Source organism: Empidonax traillii, unplaced genomic scaffold (genome assembly GCF_003031625.1).
Source record: "Empidonax traillii isolate 1590-97213 ecotype Southwest subspecies unplaced genomic scaffold, ASM303162v1 scaffold235:size1242204, whole genome shotgun sequence".
Classification (NCBI taxonomy): domain Eukaryota; kingdom Metazoa; phylum Chordata; class Aves; order Passeriformes; family Tyrannidae; genus Empidonax; species Empidonax traillii.
In genome coordinates this window covers 329,434-348,758 of record NW_020955428.1, presented here as the reverse complement: position 1 = coordinate 348,758, position 19,325 = coordinate 329,434, and the positions used below count along the sequence as shown (strand labels likewise).

The 19,325-nt window shown below is 41.8% G+C and overlaps 1 protein-coding gene across 1 annotated transcript in view; it reads left to right on the top strand.

The window, feature by feature from the left end:
• Window positions 1-7,681, top strand: part of FNDC1 (fibronectin type III domain containing 1) — a 58,447-nt gene extending 50,766 nt beyond the window's left edge. Inside the window, exons 18-21 of the mRNA XM_027888219.1 lie at window positions 1,727-1,756; window positions 3,882-4,043; window positions 4,517-4,639; window positions 6,057-7,681. Of these exons, the coding sequence (XP_027744020.1) occupies window positions 1,727-1,756; window positions 3,882-4,043; window positions 4,517-4,639; window positions 6,057-6,172 (431 nt within the window). The 3' untranslated portion in view covers window positions 6,173-7,681. The remainder of the gene's footprint in view (window positions 1-1,726; window positions 1,757-3,881; window positions 4,044-4,516; window positions 4,640-6,056) is intronic.
• The last annotated feature ends 11,644 nt before the right edge of the window (window positions 7,682-19,325 follow it).

The window sequence follows — 19,325 nt, the reverse complement described above, 5'->3', positions numbered from 1 at the left end:
ACAAAATTCTCTGCTCTTTTTTTTTGGAGAAGGCATGCTGCTCTTTCACAGGACTAATAGTACATTCAAGAGCAACACCCCCTTCTAAAAATAGTATGTTAAATGAGCTATTTTTGCCCATTTCTTCTTCTTCTACTTCCATCAAGCCAGAGGCCAATGACTACACTAAATAATAAGGGACAAATTTTTCAGTCTACTTTAGTGAAAGATCTGTTGTTTCTTGCAAAATTTGCCCTTTTAACAACAGAAGTCTCTGCCTTCACTCATTTGGCTTCATTCTGTAGTGGTCACTTCAGAAGCTCCACTAAGAACTGTGCAAGTAAGTCATCACAGAAGGGAGGCAAAAATGCAAGATAAAAAAATGGTTCTGGGTAACCTATTCAGATTTTCATTAAAGGAGTAAGAAGCTCAAGTATAAATCCAAGCAAAATATTTAACATTGCCCAGGTAGCCAAGAAGGTCCATGGCACGCTGGCTTTTATCAGCAATAGTGTGGCCAGCAGGACCAGGGAAGTGATTGTGCCCCCCCAATGATTCTGTGATTCTTTGATGCTGTGCTGTGTCTTGCAGATTATTTTCCTGATTAGCTGGCTGCCAGTCTGTGGGTCTTCATGCTTAGTTTTCCCATCCAAAATCAGCTACTTTGTGAGTTTTATTTAACATGTTAAATACACCAAATTTAAAGTTTTGTTTCCAGCACTGATCTTTTGTTTGTCATGTAGCCAAAGGTGGCTCTCCATAAGGTGGCATAAGTACCAAACTGGTTGCTAAATGCAAAGCCAGGTGGTATAGTTACAGTCATGGAATGTGTCATAAGAGAAAGAAGTTGCTAATTCAGATTGCTGTTCTAATGCAACCGTAAGGTTTGAGCTGATGGGAATATTCAATGAAGAATGCCATCATGAGATCAAGCAACTTACTGAGAATGTTCAGTCTCACCCCTAGTAACACACTGAAGAGAGCATAAACCCATTGTTCTCTTTTATCAATCTTTTAAAACTCCCTAGAATTTTTCTTCCCCATTAGGGGACAAGCACTGTGCTTTTTCTTTGGGTATCTTGTGTACAGTAAGAGATGACAGAAACTGCAGTGTAACGAATACAGAGAAGCTAATGCATTAGATCATGTTGTTTTGTTATCCTTACTCCATCTTTCTTTATTTTAAGAGTATTTCAAGCAAGAAGCTCTTCAGGGTGTGAGTGATGCACCTTGCACTACCCAGGGAGCTCCTCAGAAATCTCTGCCACTATGACAAAAGGGGTTAAAATTATAAATTTTGCGTATTTATGAATAGCACTGAAGAATTGTGCTGAACATGATGGATGTCTGAGACCAAGGTCTGCATGCAAGGGTTAGGTTACATTTCCTGTTGAAGGGCAGGCCCACTATTCATTCAGAAGTGTACAGTGAAACTGTCTTCCTGCTCTGAGGACCTTCTGAGAAGAGGAAATGTTTCAAAGCTGGCTATGGACTTTGATACTAATCTCAATAGAGTTTTTACAGTATCAAAATAAATATACAATCCTGTGGCAAATTTTATTAACTGAGAAAACAGCAGAATAACAAACACACATTATGTCTACGAATTGACAAGACAATCTAAGTCCCATATTCATAATGTAGTTATGAGCGCTGTACTGACATTCTGTTGAGTGACTGTATGGTTTATATTATGAAACAAGGTTTGGAAAAGGTACTAAATTTTTTATTTGTTTTATTCTTCTAGACAATCCTCTCCTCATTGTCAGACCACCTGGTAAGTCTTACTCTGTTGTTTCTTTCATAAAGTGCATAAAATATGTGCAAAACAGTTAGAATATAGAAGTTAGAAACATTTAAACATGCAGTTTTGGTTACGGTTTTAAGCTGGTCGTAGTTCATGGGACTAATTCACAAAACATTTTTTGTCTTAGGGTCCGTTATTCTGCTTTCTGAAAAGAAATATTGTACAGCTATGTTCGAATAAGCATTTGATTTTAGTCCATCTTTTTGCCTGGTACAAGGGCTTAAATTGCTTAGTATTAAGCATTAAACTATATTGCTTCTGTATCTGTGTTCTTCAGCTGCCTAAGCATAGCTTGAATAGCAGCATCAGGTTTTTGTCTCTCTAGTTCTTATGCTCACCTGTACAAATCATCATGCCCTTATAAATGCTAAAAAAATCAAGGATTTGTTACTGACCCAAATGATATGCCACAAAGCTGTTGAGCTTTCCAAATTGTTGAGCTATTTCCAAATTTGCAATAAGCTAGTTTAGCCCCTAATCAGAAGATCTGATTTCCTGGTGCTGGGACTAACCTTGCTGATGTGAGCGTTGGTAGGGTAACCCTAGGCAGTATGTGCTCTCAGAAGAGATGCAGGAAAAAAAGCCCTCATAGTTATTTCACTCTGTTAGCTTTCCTAAGCAATTAAAATGCTTTGTTCTGGGACTTTTTTGTTACATTGTTCATGAAAATAGTGTCTAGCATTTCCCTTCCTTCTCTGTTTTATTATGCTTGGGTTTTTTTATTGTGTCCTCTCATAAGTCTCTGATGATGCACAGGTATTGCAGAGGACACAATGCCTCTGATAGTTAGTGTGAGAAGCCTCTGAGAGGGGTGACCTTTCGCTGTCCCCAGAGACTTTCAGCTTTTATGCTATCAGTTACTTTGTTGGCCTGTTCAAAGAATGGAGGCTTTGGAAGGTGACAGCTTTTGCACTTGTAGTTTCCTCTCCAGCTGGACAAAGAGAAAATACTTTGTGTGGCAACAGTAGTAGAATTGAGATAGACCAAAAAGAGAAGAGCTTTGGGAACTTGTGGAAATTAAGAGATTCTAAACATCCAATGCAGCTCTTACAGGTCATGCTAAGTTTATCCTGCAGGATTTTTGGAGGTGGGCAAAAGTGATGGACAAAAGCAGATTATTCACAGCAACAAAATTGCATTCAAGCAGTAGTTTATTGTTTTATTGTAAAGATAAATCTATGGCTAAAATCCTGTAATCCCTTCCCTGTGTGGCTGAGTAAAATCAGTCCAGTTAATATTTGTGTTCACACTGGTGGAGTTTTAAGGGTTGCTGATCACGTGCAAGCGTTTTCAGGATTTGGACCACGTGCCTGGTGAGAGGGAGGAAGAATGACTAACACAAAAAACTTCCAGTCTCGTTTGTAAACCACCTCAAAATAGCACAGTAAAAACAGGGCTTTGTGCTGTAGCTAGAGACAAAAATACCTATTATCACATTGGAAGATTTTTGTATCATTCTGTGTACATTACTACAACAGCAATTTCAAAATAAATCATATTGTCTTGTATAATATAAACCAAACATTTAGGTAATGCAGTAGGAATATGTAGTCTTTTGCAATACAGTTAAGTATTCTCCTCTGCAGCAATGCTCTGAACAGAGTTTCCCAAAAAGATCTCGCTTGTTTGTTGTTGAAAACTCACCTGTTTTGATGTCATCCGAGAAACAAAACAGAAAAGCACATTTGTGATACGATCTTTTTAACCAGATAGCAAGAATCACATCTCAGGCTGTTACTCACCACAGAATTCTTAACATCTGTTCTTCTGTAATAGGGTTAAGTTTTGTAGTAGAGAAGAATTCTTATTACAACAAATGAGACTGTTTACTTAAAGCTGTGGTTCAGTACATGAAATCATGTTTTTTAATCATTTTAACAGTTGTCTGCTGCCTAGAAGGGATTTAATCAAGCCCATCTCTTCTCTTTTTTTAATAGTATTTGTTCTTGAAGTAGTATTTCTGGATATAGAAAAGTTATTCATTAATCTGCTGCAGCGTGTCTTGTAAAACATATTATTAGATGTTAACCTCAGCAAAACTCAGATTAAAATGCTGAAGTCTGTCTCTAATGTGGAATTTATTTTTTTCCCCAAGGCGGTGAGCCTATCTGGATCCCATTCACTTTTAAATATGATCCCACCTACTCAGACTGCACTGGCAAGCAGTATGTGAAACGAACGTGGTACCGCAAGTTTGTAGGAGTGGTTCTTTGCAACTCCTTAAGGTATAAAATTTACCTCAGTGATGATCTGAAAGGTAGGCACCAAGATTAATTTCTTAATATAAGATTACTTGTCATCTCCATCTTCTCACTTTCTTCATTTAATATGTGAAAGAATTGTGTGACAGCTATGTGGGAACCCTTCTCTTGAGAAGAATTAATGGTAATGCTTATATGGGTGTATTTACTTTCACATGCTATATTCAAATTACTAGTATAGTTGAAATTCTCTCCACCTGTCACCTGTGGTACAGGGCCCATGGACTTGCAAAATAGGGTCTCTACTCCTTATGGAGCTGTAATCCATTTATTTTCCATAATTTCTTCTTCAATACTCTGAAAGTAGCATTCTCCCTCTTTCCAGCCACTGTTTGTTCATTGCTAATAGTGTGTTTGTCACTGTAAGATTCCTCCTGCTCTCTTCCACGTCTTATTTTCCTGGTGACAAAGAGCATCCCAAACAAAAGTACTGCTGAGTTAAGTAATCTGTCTTTATCACCCCCCTCAGACACCTTCTACAGCATTGGAGATAGCTGGGGAAGGGGCGAGGACCACTGCCAATTTGTGGATTCACACCTGGATGGAAGAACAGGACCTCAGTCATACATTGAAGCCCTGCCCACCATCCGAGGTACAGCAATGGGGGAGTGGGATGCTGGCCAGGCGCCTGCCATCCCATCTGTGGGATTAAGGGGTAAGGAACAGGGCACAGAGTAGAGCACTGTTCACAGCTGCTGGCAGCTCTCTGAGGAGTCCAGCTGATGCAGTAGGTGAGAAGAGATTATAAAAGTCCCAGAGAGCTTGTCGGTGGAGAGATATAGACAGACAGAAAGAGAGGGGCATATAAGGCAAATATTTTACAGGAACAAAATGCAAAACCATAAAGAAACAATTGTATAGGTCTGTGAAACCTTTCTCTTAATGATAAGATCTGCCTCATTGAATTGAGGTGCAAAAACTCTTCCATGTGCCAAGAATGACCAGCAACATCTTTGCAAATATGGCTTTTTTGAATGGTTTCTAACCAGATCACTCAATGCAAAACACAAATGAGTATGTCTAGTGACTTAAGGTCAGTACTGTTGTTCTGGCCTGGTAGGTAATTCTCTCAGAGTGAAAATTCTTACCTTGAAGGAGTTTTCTTCTGAGTAAACTGCTCAGTCATGTAGCCAAGAGGGCGACAACTTGCTTCACAAAAGGAAACCGATCATGAAAGTCATCCAGTCTTTTCAGTAAGTCTCTTGGTTTAAGTTATTCAGTTAGTTTTAATGGTTTCTATGTTAAATTATTTGTTGATATTCTTTTGATGGTGGTGTTACCAGGAAGAAACTGAAATAGTCACTGATATTTATATATCACTGGGAAGTAGTGTATTTCTCAGTTCAGAAGAGGGATGATTAATCCAGATGTGCATTACTAGGTCTAGGAGACAGAGATAGAGAGCACACAGAAGTTATATTGTTGGCACAAGCCATGAGCATTTCAGATGTTCCAATGCACGAGCTATGTGAACAGGAATGCTGCACTTCTTCTAATGCTTTAAGCAGTCACATTCTTTCTGCAGATGAAGAAAAAATGGGAAGGGAGGGCTTAACTCAATATTTACTGCATGAAATGATACCTTTTTGTTTTCTGAAAAGCTGATGCTTGCTAAAGCCCTGTGAGATAATATGATTTGATGGTATTTTTTGCCCCAGAGTCCTTTAAACTGACTTAGAAACTTGATAAACACAACTGAAATATGCCGTCATTTTGGAGTTAAATGCAGAAGCTCTTTGGCAGACCATAGCATTACACAATAGTTAAAGAGATTTTGGACAGTAAAACCAGTCAAAGCCACAAGAAATATGAAGGACGAGCATTAGATCATTCAAGAAAGATCTAAACCAAATACCAGGGCTAGCCAATACCCTTTTGACACAATTGTCTACCAGACTATTCCTAAGTTTTCATTTGGGTTGTGAGATTGACTCTCACTGCATCTGTTACTCTTGTTAAATTACTATGTCTTTGTTGTGGAATACAGATTGCTGTTTTTCTCCTGACAGGGTACTACCGCCAGTACCGCCAGGAACCTGTATCATTTGGACGCATTGGATACACAACACCCTACTACTACGTGGGCTGGTATGAGTGTGGCGTGCCCATCCCAGGAAAATGGTAGTAGTCTGTTTTCCTGTCTTAGGCAGACCATGCTTTTCGAATTATTTCTGCCAGAGGACTGTGAGCAACTGATTTGGAAAAGAAAAATAGTAAAATAACAAAAGGTAAATGAGGCAAACCAGTGAAAAGCAGATGCTCAAGAAACCCTCGTGAAGCCAAACATGGACATCCTTTACCAGCCTGTATCTGTGGTGCTGCTTGATTTCTGCTTGGAAGCAGGGATAGGATTTAAGTTTGGTGTCCTACCTTCCTCCTATGTGTCTTTAAGGCACAGAGAGGAGTTTGCAATGTGTGCAGCCTGTGAAAACCAGAACTGTATTAGCCATGAAAATTTGAAAGTTTCTTATATCTTACAGGAACGACTTAAGCATGCTGTGCTTGCTTAATGGGATGCTAAACTGTCCTTTTCTCCATGGGGCTCCCCTATGCAATCATGCCATGTAACTGGCCACCCACCAAAGGCAATATATTCTCCTGAAGACTTACCCGGTGGGTTTACCCACTGCTGGACTAATCACCAGGTCACAGTGTAAATTCACTGTGAGATATATGTGTATCTATATCTATATAAATACAGTACTGTACATTTGCAGAAGTACTGTTTAGAGATCCTGAGATTTTCTTGTTCACTAGATAAATATGTTTGGAATTTTTATGTAAAAGGTGCTGTTAATTCTTTGAGATATTGCTATGCACAATATATTAACCAAGGAAAGAACTCTGTTCTTCTTGTGAGTACTGTTGATGTTAACGTTTGAATTACTGATCAAAGACCTGTGTCAAACTTCCTTGGCAGCCTTTGGACTGGACAATCAATGGGAATCTACCCCTCTATCCATGTTAGAGTGGCACTGTTAGTCCCGCAAAAACACATACACAGCAGTTTATCAGCATCAGTTAAACTTTCTATCAGTTAAACTTTGCTATTTAAAAGTTGTAGTGCAACTTTTCTTCAATCCATTCTCATCTTAGTTTGTATGTTATTTATTCCTTGTCAGTATCTTTCACGTTACTGTGCAGAGGCATAGGATGAGTAAGTTGCAAATTAGAAACTGCTTTTAACTTATTTGCCCTCCAGAAAGAAACCCAAGTCACCCGTACAGGAGTCAACTAGCAGGAAGCTCATTGGACTATGATCCACCCTAGGGACAATTGGGATACACTTCCTTTAGAATACTACTGAAATCTTTTCCAACCAAACCAGAAAGCAAAAACTGACATGAATAAAAGGTATAGCTGGGGGGCTGATCCATTCTCTGGTTCATCTCTCACTCTTATTCCAGCTTAGATGTAGTGTAGTTCTAACACCTTTTGAGTTTCTTCCTGTAGTTATTTTAAATTGTATGGGAACAAAAAAGGGACTAAAGTGATTAAAATAGCATTTTCTTTCTCATGGTGATTTGGGTTTTAACATTTTAATTATTCTCACACTTTTTCTTCAGTACAGTGCAAAATATATGGTCTAGAAGTATAACTTTTTTCCTTAATAAACCTATGATACATGGTTCCACTTCTGTTTCATCCTTTCTGGTCATCTGTGTCATGTAATCTGACAAAGTGACAAATTGTTAGCTTTTGAAAAGTCCTCCTTGGGAGAGGAGTAGGTGTCAACTTTTTCTAAGGGACTGGAAGCATGCGAACGTGTTGTTCCCTTTTGAAGATGGTTAGCAGTTAGCATGGAGTTACAAAGGTGAAATCATGCCTGACCAGGCTGATCATATTCTTTGTTGAGATGAGTGCCCCTGTGCAGAGGGGAGAATAGTGAATTTCATTGACTTTGGCTTGTGTGAGGTGCTTGGTATGGTCTCCCACTGTCTGTTTGTAGCAAAATTGGTGGAATATGGCTTGGATAGTTAGACTTTAAGGCGGATATGAAATTAGCTGTGTTTTGAGGCTCAATGTGCAAAGGCAAAATGATAATTGGTTGCAAGTGCCACTCCCAGGGGCTGGTGCTGGGGCCAGTACAGTATAATGACCTGGACAGTAGGATGGAGTGAATGGGTGGAGTGCACCATAAGCAAGCTTGCTGCTGATACTAAACTGGGGCTGGGGAGTGGTCTATGTGCTAGAGGACAGAGCTGCTCATCAGAGGGACTTCTATGCGCTTGAGAAATGAGATGTCAGGAAACTCATGCAGTTCAGCAAAGGGAAGTGAAAAGTCCCACAGGTTGGTCCCTGCAGCAATACAGGCTGGGGTGAGTGTCCGGAGAGCAGCTTTGCAGAAGAGCTGCACTTCACCTTTAGAGACCATAGGTAGATCTTGATTTGTTCATCTGCAGAGACATGGTTCCTTCATTCCCTTCTGGAAGTACTCTTGGGGTGGGACAGTCCCATTCAAGGATGTCATTATGGGTGAAGAGCTGAGATCATTGTTTTTCTGCAGCTTCAGCGGGGGAGGAACTGGAGAGTGCTGGGGCAGGGGTGGAAGGGCACTCTTCCCTTCCAGTGTGAATCTTCTATGACACTAAACCGTCTGGGGCAGAGTCAGCAGTGGGACACAGCAGGGAAACATGAAGTGCAATGGTATGCAGCCTGTTCCCTTCACTTTGAGGTCTGGGTAAATTCTCTGTGTAACATGAGGTGATCTGATTGACACATTTTGCATCCTTTGCCCCTTGTATCACATACTATTGTGATACTAGCTAGTTTCTTGAAGAGATGGTACTGGTCTTGGCCATTGTTCACCTAAGAGGTGGTGGTTACAGAGGTGTCTAAAAGCCATGTGGGTCAGGAAAGCCATATCCCATCCAGATTCTCTTTCCAAGACTCTGTCAGTGTCCTGAGCAGTGGGCTGCCCTCCCCTTTCCTTCCCTACTTCCCTGCTGTCCCCATGACACACTGGTCCTGCTGTGCCACCATAGGAGAAGCAGCACACCCACTTGGAGCTAAATCTCATCTGAATTGAAATAGCTGTACAGCTTTGTGACTGCCCTATGTAGCAGGGAATGTCATACGGCTCCAGATGGTGCTAATGAGAGAGGGATGGGTCTTTTCCTCTGTCAGCTCTCCTCCCATGCCCCTGTTACTGGCAAAGCCACATCTACATCTGTCTTCAACCCCTTGGCGCCAGCTCAGAGAATGCCATGTCCCTTCAGAGGCTCTGAAGGGTGTTGCACTACCCCTGCCTTCTTGTTGAAATGATTCTTGAGGGAACAGGATGGAAGAGAGGGAGGATCCCCACAGAGAGAAAATTCATACAGCTTGGGCCTGCACCGCCTCTGATCCAAGTCTCTCAGGGGTGGAGGGATGCCAGGGCCCTGCCTGGTGGGGAATTGTACAGAGTTTAAAAAGAAAAGGAGAAAAACACAACGGAGGAAGGAGTGGGGAGGAAAAGACAAGCAAAGAAGCTGCTCAAAGCATTGTCTGGCCCTGGTCAACTCCAGATGCTAATCTCTGATCACTGTACCATATTTTTGTGAGAATTGGGATTTCTGCCTCAAAGGCATCAGGAACAATTGCCAACATGTGACAGATGCTAAGGGTTCTCAGGGGCAGCCAAAGCCCAGCATGTGGACCCGGCATGTGAACAGAAGAGCTCTTTGGTGATGAAGGAGGCACTGGGTGTCACTTGGAAAGATAATAGAAGGCCTTCGTGGGAGGTAACCCAACCCTCTGAACAATGTGAAATGATGCTTGTGGTTCCTCCCTACAAGAAACTGTACAGTTTTCTGTCCACAAAACTCATGTCCTGTTTTCTCACCAGGCAGATAGATGTTATTCATGTGAAGAGCTGTCTTCTTCTGGCAGAAGAGAGTAAGGTAAATGCAGAAGGGAATAAGGTCAGTGCTGCAGAAGTAGCTCTGCTTCCTAAGGCAAAACTGGCATCTGTGGATGTTGAAAAAGTCCCACCCACGGAGCTCTGCCAGCCTGCCTGAGGGCCCTCAGCTGTTAACATTTGAAAACAAAGCCATGCCTTGTACTGCTGCTCTTTTTCTCGTCATGCTTGTGTGTCCCATAAAGCAGGAAGCACTCCTGCAGGACTCTGCCAACTGCACCACAATAGTCAGTGAAAAATATAACCCTAGTGAGAAGTAGCACCCGAAGGAGAACACCACCAAGATTGTAGCTGAGTGCAGTAATCACAGTGTCAAGAAAATTCATGGGGACCAGGTCCTCAGGTGTCAGCAGTTGCCATAACTCCTCAGTGCCAGTGTCACCCAACTCCAAGCATGACCTCATCAGCAGAAAAAGAGCTGGGGGAACCTCCACATGGCACACCAAAGAAGCACATACTTGTGGCAATGAAGCTCAGCCTGTGGCTACATTAGCAATGACACAGTCAAGTGGGCTCAGTGAGGTACTTCTCTCTTTAGCACAGGTGAGCCTATGCATGGAGTACCATCTGCCCTCCTGTAAAGGGCAAACAGGAGTGGATCAACCAGAGGGTGACCACAATGGTTAGGGTACTGGTGCACAGGATGTGCAAGAAAAGGCCAAGCACTGGGTTTGTTCAAGCCTTGGGGAAGGAAGGCTTGCCTGGCAGTGATGGATCTAGTTGATATCGATATCTTCAGTGGCCTGATGGGATCGTAAAGAAGATGAACCCACACTTTTCTGAGAGATGCACACAGTTAAAGGTTGAAGGGCAGTGGACATAGACTGCAACATGAGAAATTCCAAGGAAGTATTAAGAAAATGTTTATAGCATCGAGCTGATCAAGTACAGGGAGAGTAGCCCAGAGAGGTAGGGAAAACTCCATCCCTGAAGGTGCTCATAACTGGCCTGAAGAGGGTCGTGAGTAACCTGATCTAGCTTTGATGTTGGCCTTGCTTTGTGGTCCTGACTTCCAGAGCTTCCCTCCAACCTGAAGAAGTATACAAATCTATGAATGATACCACCTACTGCATTATGCAGCCAGACAAAAACAGAACCAATATTTTACAAAAACAAAGCGCAATCTCCAGACATTTTCCACAGTGGATTTATTGGACAAAATGGTCACAGACTCACAGAATGACTGAGGTGGGAAGGGACCACTGAGGATCGTCTAGTCCAATTCCTTCTGCTGAAAGGAGGGTCAGCTGCAGCAAGACCTTGTCCTCTTGGATTTTAAAGATCTCTGATGATGGAAACTCCACAGTTTATCTCGGCAACCCTGGGTCAGTGTTTAAACACCATCCCACAATAAAAGAATGTTTTTCTTTTGTTTAAATGGGTTTTCCTGTATTTGAATTTGTGACCAGTGACTTCTGTCTGTCACTGGACCCCACTGAGAAGAGCCTGGCTTCATCTTTGTTACTCCCGTGCATCAGGGGCATGATTCCACTGAGTGTTCTTCTTCAGTCTGAAAACTCCCAAGTCTCTCAGTCTTCATTATGTCAGAAGTGCTCCTGTTCCCTCATCACCTTCGTGGCATCTTATTAGACTCTCTCTGTTAAGTCCATATCTCTCTTGTACTGGAGAGCGCAGAACTCAACACAGTGGACTCCAAGTGTGGAATACTGAATAAAGGGGAAGGATCACCTTTTTGGAAATAAACACCTTCAATTAAAAAAAAAAAAAAAAGCCTTTTTATTTTCTAAATGGAAGTTGCAAGCTGAATTCAAGATAAAACATGATCATGTGTGATGAAGTGAGGGAGGTTCTGAGGGCAAGCGAAGTAAAGACGTGGTTTCCTTAGACTCCCATGAAGAATTTCTGACCTTGGTTTCTCACTGTGAGTAGTTTCTGCACACGCTTTCCAGATGGGACTTGTGGAAGCTCTTAACTGAGCCTGAGGATCAGGTCACATGTGAGTGTGGGTGATACCCTCCCTCGTGGTTATGCAGAAAGCCTCTAGATGGCAGGAGATACTGTTTGGCCAGGCCTTGCAGCAGTTCTCTGCTGCAAGGGATGAGTGGCAGGAATGGAGGTTTAACTTAGATATACAGAAAAACTTTTTTACCTGGAGGGTGATTGAGCACTGGAACAGGCTTCCCGGGGAAGTGGTCACAGCACTGAGCCTGAGTTCAAGAAGCATTTGGACAACACTCTCAGGAACATGGTGTGACTCTTGGGGTGTTCCTTTGGTAACTGGAAATTTTTTCTTGGAGCTGAGTGAAGCACTGGCTATGTCTTGAAAGTATGGTCTAAGGTATATCCAAAAATATTTCGCAGTGTATCACGCAGAGTTGGTGTTCCTCCCTGGCACCCATGGGCATGATCTCTGTTGTCCCACTCAATGTCTTCTAACAGATATTTAGTCTGCCTTGCACACACATTTCTCTCCTGCGTAAACATAGTGGATGTTAATGCCACAATTTTAAGTCCCTCCCGAACATCCAGAGGCAGCATTTCCCCCTTCTCTCTGGTCAGTAGCATCATGAGGGAATGAAATTGAGGCAATAAAAGACAAGAAAGGACCTGGACCCTCCAGCTCACCCAGCATCTCTGTTTTCATGCTGGTCCCTGTCCTGCCTGGCTACAAAACTTCTATGTGAGCCCTTCCTGTGCTGCCCATGTGTGCCTCTACTGAGCAGGAATTCTGGCATCTCAGCTCTTGCTTGTGGCAAGCTCAGGAGCAGGACTCAGTCACTAGTGAGTCACCTCTTTCTCCCAGACTACATGTGCCATCAAACTGGGTCGATGATCGTTTTGGTCAGCGCTGGAATGTCAGTGTTCAAAGATCAACTGTGGAGAAGAGGGAAGGAGCTGTAAATGGCTCCTCAGAGTGTTCTGGCTGCTCTGCCTTTTGGTTGGGACAACCTAGAGAAAGGCAGAGGCCATATGCAAAGCTGCACCCCTTATCCTGCCAGACATCCTAGGGCAGGTGCTGGGAGTCCCATCCCTCAGGGAAGGGCAGAGTGAGAGCCCAAACCTGTGTGACATGGTGACCCATATAGACAAAACTGCCTAAAGGCAAGAGCATACAAAGGAGAGGCTGCCCAGAGCAGATATGCTATGTTCTCTATTGAAACAGTGGAGTATGTAAATAGAAGTCAGCTGAGGTTGTGTTTAGTTTATACTGCTAATCAGCAGTGAATAAACAAGAGAAAACAGTTCCAAGCTGTGAGTATATTACCATTTCCTTTCCTTGAATGTGAGAAAAAACAAGACCTACAAAATGAATAGAATTGTCAACACCAGATTCAGCCAGTGGAACCTAAACAAAACAGAGAAGTAACTAACCAGAATGAGGACTCATCCATTAATTTCAAGTAGCGCTATTATTACCTCTGCTGTTCATTTCTGGGCACTATCCTTCTCTAAATGTTTACCTTGCAAAACTGCACACTGATAGGCTTGTCCACTGTACTGCATTGCCCTGGGCTCCTGCACAGAGTGGCCACGATCGTGCTGCAGCCCATTTGCTCTGCTGCCAGGTACTCTACTAGTCCTCAGTCTGCAAAGGCTCAAAACTGGTCTTGCTGACAAACATGGCATGACTTCCAAGGTGATAGGAATCTTCCTCTGATGGACAGGCTGGTGATTCCCACCCTTACTGCTGGCTTTTTGGACAGGAATATTTTAGGTTAGGTCAGAGCTGACTGGCCATTTTCCAGTTACCTTTGCTACTGCTGCTGTACCACTTATTTTACATTTTAGAGTTATAATATTTTTCTGGATTTTCGCCTCTCCTACTAGAAATATGCTTTAATATCCTTTGGTTTCATCCTTTCGAAATTTTCTTTTGAAAATTATTCTGGAATCGTGTGCTGAGAAATCTGTTTGGGCTATTTTTCTTTAAAGGCTCAAAGGTCCAGACACTAGAAAAAAACATGTTGCTCAGAATAACTGAAATGCCATTTATTCATACAGTGAATTATTCATGCAGTGAATTCTTGTGTATATTATGAAGTACATTGTAATATTGTGTACATCAATATATCATGTCACATTTTTATGATATTGTATACATCAATCAGTACCACATTTGAGTAACCTGTACTGAAAACAGGATTGCTTTAAAGAGCTATCGTATAAGATATAGAGACAAAAAGCTTTATAAGGATTGTTTGAGTTGCATCTGAGGAGAAAAATGTATGGCATCCAAGGATATAACAGATGAAAAACACATGGTACTATATAGCAAATTATTAGCGAGTTTTAGCGATATGCTAATGTTTCTAACAAGTGGATTATGTAGCTATTGGAAGAGTTATGATGCTTATACATTTTGATCAAAAGTGAGATTTTGTCCCAGGACGGTGAGGGCTTGCTGTCATGCTAAAACTCTACTGCAACACACTTCTGCACACTGCAAGTTTATTGGACCTGCTTTAGAATCTCAGCAGAAGCAGGAAAAATATCCTCCTTTGACAAGGGAAAGATGTACTAAATATCAACAGTGGAAAACTAAGTTAGTGTATGTGAAACCTGCATACAAGTTGCAAGAACTTGGAAAATTCTGAAAATATTTGGAAATCTTTCACTGGTCCACCTTACGTGGCACTCTGAAGAGGCTGAATATCCCTTAGTACTGCCAGTTACTCCAAACTTTTGATCAAAATGTGATGCAGTTCTTGTGATCCTTCAGACTTCCAGTATTCCCAGGCCTTGGCTGCCTTTGCAAAAAGGGTTCAACTGCAGTTTGCCAATGGAAACATGCTTGATTCATGAATCTTTGCTCTCTCATCAGCAAAAGCAAGATGCTGAAGACAGGTGTCTATTTTCTCCATGCTGAGGAGTGTCCTGTCATCTTGGTGCCCAACTGCAGTTTCCCATTCTTGTCATACAGATTTTAATTTTTACAAACATTCGGTTCATCTGAGGGGTTACAGCTCCAAAGAAGACCTTCAGGCTTGTGAAAAACATTTACTTGAAATAATCATGTAATGTGTCAGTTGGGGGGTATAAATATTGTGGTGTGAGTTAACACCTGGCATTTCATTTAATAGCAGTACACACCAAATGAATGCTGCTTTGGTCCTCTTGAATCTCACCCTGCCAAAGAATAACAGGAAAGAGGACTGTAATTGTCAATGGAACTATCACTGAGGGTTTTCCTCTACTAGAATATCCCCTGATAAATATTATCCTTGTCTTCATTTTGCTTTCTGCAATAAAGAAGTATGAAAGGGACCTTTTGGAATCCCCACTGACTCCTGGATATCTTGGGGATCTCTCAGTGTGGGTAAAAATCTGGCCATGGGTTTCTCCAAGTTTCACTGCTCCAGGAATACTTGTTTATTCTTTAGGAAGGCCAATTACAGGAAAAGCCCCTCAATATGGGGTCTTGTTTTCAATCTTGCAACTTTTCCACCAGCTTTTGTTTGTCACTAAGCGTGAAAAATCTCTACAAGAAGGCGCTTTGGTACAGAATCCACACATTTTACACACATGGGTCTGTAGTTCTTTTTCAGGGTCTCAAGAGCTGGAAATGCAAGTTCTCCATCATTTGGATACCCACAGTGTGGGTTAGCCAGCTACCAGTAGCTGCATGGAAACAATCTGGAGCTAGAAGCTTTAGATAATCCTTCAGATTTATCCCACCTCCTTCCTTAGATTGCATTAGAAAACCACTTCTTAAAAATGCAAACTGATGTTTCCTATAAAAAAAAAAGGCATTAATTAGCAGTAGTTGCTTCAGTACTGGACAAGTTACGGTTTCATTTCAGTTTTCAAACTCTGCAGTAAAAACATCTAGTGACACTGAATTTGAATTGGTATATAGAACTGGACAACACACTGTTTACAGATGCAGTAAACTAAATTATTATGATAGGGCTTACACTGCAGTTTCTGCTGCCATGCAGGAGGGCAGGGCAGCTGTGACCACAAACTGACACGGTGGGTCAGCAGAGATGTCTCCATTGTGCTTCACCTGAGAAGCTCATTACTTTAAGCCTGAAAGTGACTATATAGAAATTAATATTTTAGAAAGAACGAACAGTGCTGTGTAAGGGCCCATTTGCCATTTCTCCCATTCCTGACTGATTTTAGGTGTCTGTTCTAGTTGCACAGCAAATGTGTCTTTCTTTACATGCAAATTGTTGCTGTGTTTCCCTATTTTATGAGAAATGTTTGTTTGTCTACTGTAACGTTGTTATGTGTTTTATGATGTTGAACTGGAAAGTGGTTCTCCTTCAATATCTGAGTAGATCTGATGGGAAATAATACATGCCAGAACATGCAGAAGTGGCTTGACAAAGACAGTCAAACCTCAGACGAATTGCAGTTCTTGCACTTAGGTATGAAATGGGGATCTTAATCTCTTAAATTCTCTGTGGGAATACCCACAGAGAAGCCAACAGGGCACTGCCAGGTTTACATTTGGCGCCCTTTCTATGTAGTTGTTGGCTGTGTTGACATGGATAGCTTAACTTCCTCTTGAATTCCAGAAAGCATCCCAGGGAATGGTGCATCCACATCTGAGTATGTCTTGCTTGCTTAGACTTGTCTTCCAGAGCTTTCAGCTTTTTGTATGGAGCTTAAATAGGCCACATTCAAACACATGTATTTGCTTATCCAGTTTGTCCCTATGAAACTAGCAGAAGCTAGCCAGCTGTCGAGGGGCTGGGAGCCAGCTAAAGAACAGACTTTACTGTTTCTGAAAACAGTCAGTCAACCAGCCGCATGCTTTTTGCAATGTTGAACAATGAATACTTCATATGAACTAGCTGCAGGGGGAACTCCATATAGTAAATGTTGGTACACTTACCAACATTTGATATTTTCCTCTTGCAAATGGTCTTTAAAAGAAACTGCATCGTGGTTCCAAAGTTTCTGAACAAACATGCTCAGACAGTAAGTAACTATAATCTAGAGCTGCAGGAAAAGGAAATGGAGAGTAGAGAAGTGATTTCTCATCCTCCAGAAAATAAAAGGGAAAAAAAACAAATTAAAAAGGTGAATGTGGGTGTTAAAAGAGACCTTTTGCAGGTCTGCCATCAAGAAAGAAGGAGGGATGTGAGCTAGGACAATGCTAGGGTTGTGTCACAGGGAGATGTGGGAGTTACCTGAGAGCAATGGGCTCTATTTTACTGTAACATCTCTGTATGTGCCTGGCACAAAGTAAAAGAGCTACCAAGTGCCAAGACCTTCACCAGAACTTGGCTTTCAGTAACCAAACTGTTTCTTTCTAAGTAAGTTAGTAGTATAGAGGCTAGTGAGAGAGATAAAGTATGGGTCCTGTAGAAGAAATGGTTGAAAGCAAGGAGATTTGAGAGTCCTTTGGTGGCCAGTAAAATTGAGACAGGCCCGTAGCAGACTGCAGCTGTCCCACGAGAGATCTGGAGATGAGAATAACCCAGCACAGTCCAAGGACAGGATGGTTAAAAATCTCTTGACCTTCTCTTGAGGTTGGTGTGAAAAAAAAAATAGCAGAAAACTTGGCATCCATTGTGTGGGAAGCTGACTTCTATATAAGTGGGAGGAAGAAGAGTTAATTGCTGAGTGGGAGGGAGGCAGAACTTCACACTGGGAGGTTTTAGTTATTTTATGGGGCTTTCTTTGGGCTGTACAGCTTTTATGGGTCTCTGAGGAAACATCTGAGCCGGTTAAAATTTCAGTTGAGCTGGAAAGAGGACGAAAGTGCAGTGAGCTGGAGATAAGAAAAAATGCTTAACTCAATTTATATTTATTCTTTTTGCAATCCACACATTATTCATAAGGCAATATTTGCTCTTTCTCTTCCACCAATAAAGCCTTCAAAGCAGTGAAGTGTCAGAATATTTTTTTTTCTAAAGAACACTGCAAAGGTCATTAATATCTGAAAAAAACTGAAAAAAACGTTACATTCCTAAGCCTTGCCATTTCCGGGATACTGGGGACAGGGACAAATATCCCTCAAGAAAAGAGAAGTCTTAAGCTTGGTTTGGGGTTTCAGTGGTTTCACTGCTTAGCCTGTGCTGAAAAGGCATTCCAAAATACACAGCTCCTGCTAATGCCACTGCCAGAGCACTACTCCCTCACCCTTGTTTTAAACAGTCCTCTCAAATATATGAAGTAGGAAAAGGGGCCAAGAGTGGAAAGTGCAAAGCCCTAGCAGAGCCAGAACATTCTGAGATGGGTATCTACATGTTACAGCCAGACCACGGCTGGCCAGGATGAGTTCGTGTCTGCTCTGTACTGCCAGTACAACACAAGAGTGGTATGGGGCAGCTCTAACCCTGTGCTTTTTGAGCCAAGTCACTTTCCTTTGTGATCCAGACATCCTAGTCCAGGTCCAGGTCTCCCTTCCCTCCTCGAAGTAACAGGTAAGTTGACTGTAGTAAGCAGTTTCTACAACTGTAGTTCATTTTCCACTTTATAAACACAATGCTGAAACCAGAATGCCATTGAAATGCAGATCCACATTCAATACCCTGTTTGGCACTGCGAGACACTATAACAAACCCTTTAAAACTTTGTGGAGTGCAGCAACTGCTAAGAGAGCCCCAGCACACCCATCTCTATTAAGTCTCACTATGAATCCACCAAAGACATGGTCTGAATTCAGCATCTTCTGACAAGGAATTACTGAGCTACATGAACACTTTTGATGTTTTCTTCAGAGCAGGGATAAGAAACATGTTCCCTGCTGAGAGCCAGATAATCCCAAGCATTCTGGCAGGCCAGGTCTCTTAGTGATGTCCAGTAATGTAATAGCATGGGCATGGAGGGAAGTCAGGTGGCTGGGGATCATAAGAAAGATGTCATGGGTCATAGCTGTTCCCTGGCCAACCTGATCACCCACACCCTCCTTCACAAATTAAACCAGAAGACTAGTTGCTGCCCTAGTGATCAACACTATCCCTCCTTTCCAGCGTCATATGGACCAGGCTAATTTTGAGAGCTAAGTCTATAAAGTATTTCCTGCTATGTAATTACATTAAATTAATAGGGAAATAAACTTGTTAACAAAGGCAACGACAACCTTCTACTTCCGCTGTAAATATTTGCTGGCCTAAAGCTTGTGCTACTCTTCACTCAGGTCTTGTGTGAGGAAACTTTGCTCCCATGGGAGAGAACAGATATGTATTATGAAAATGTCTGATGAAAAATGTCTGCAAAAGGAGAAACAAAACCATTGATCTATGTGTTGTACGTATGTGCCATATGTCAACAATTTGATCATGGACACATGATCAAATGCAAATGGCCATATTTTCCCCTTCCATTGAAGCTTAAGTGAAGTTGCACAGATATGAAACTGGTACAGACACAGAGATGGACAGTGTTTCCTTATGTACCTAGATCATTAGAGGAACAGTGGAAGCAGCTGGATTTTTATAATAATTAATTAGCTGAAAAA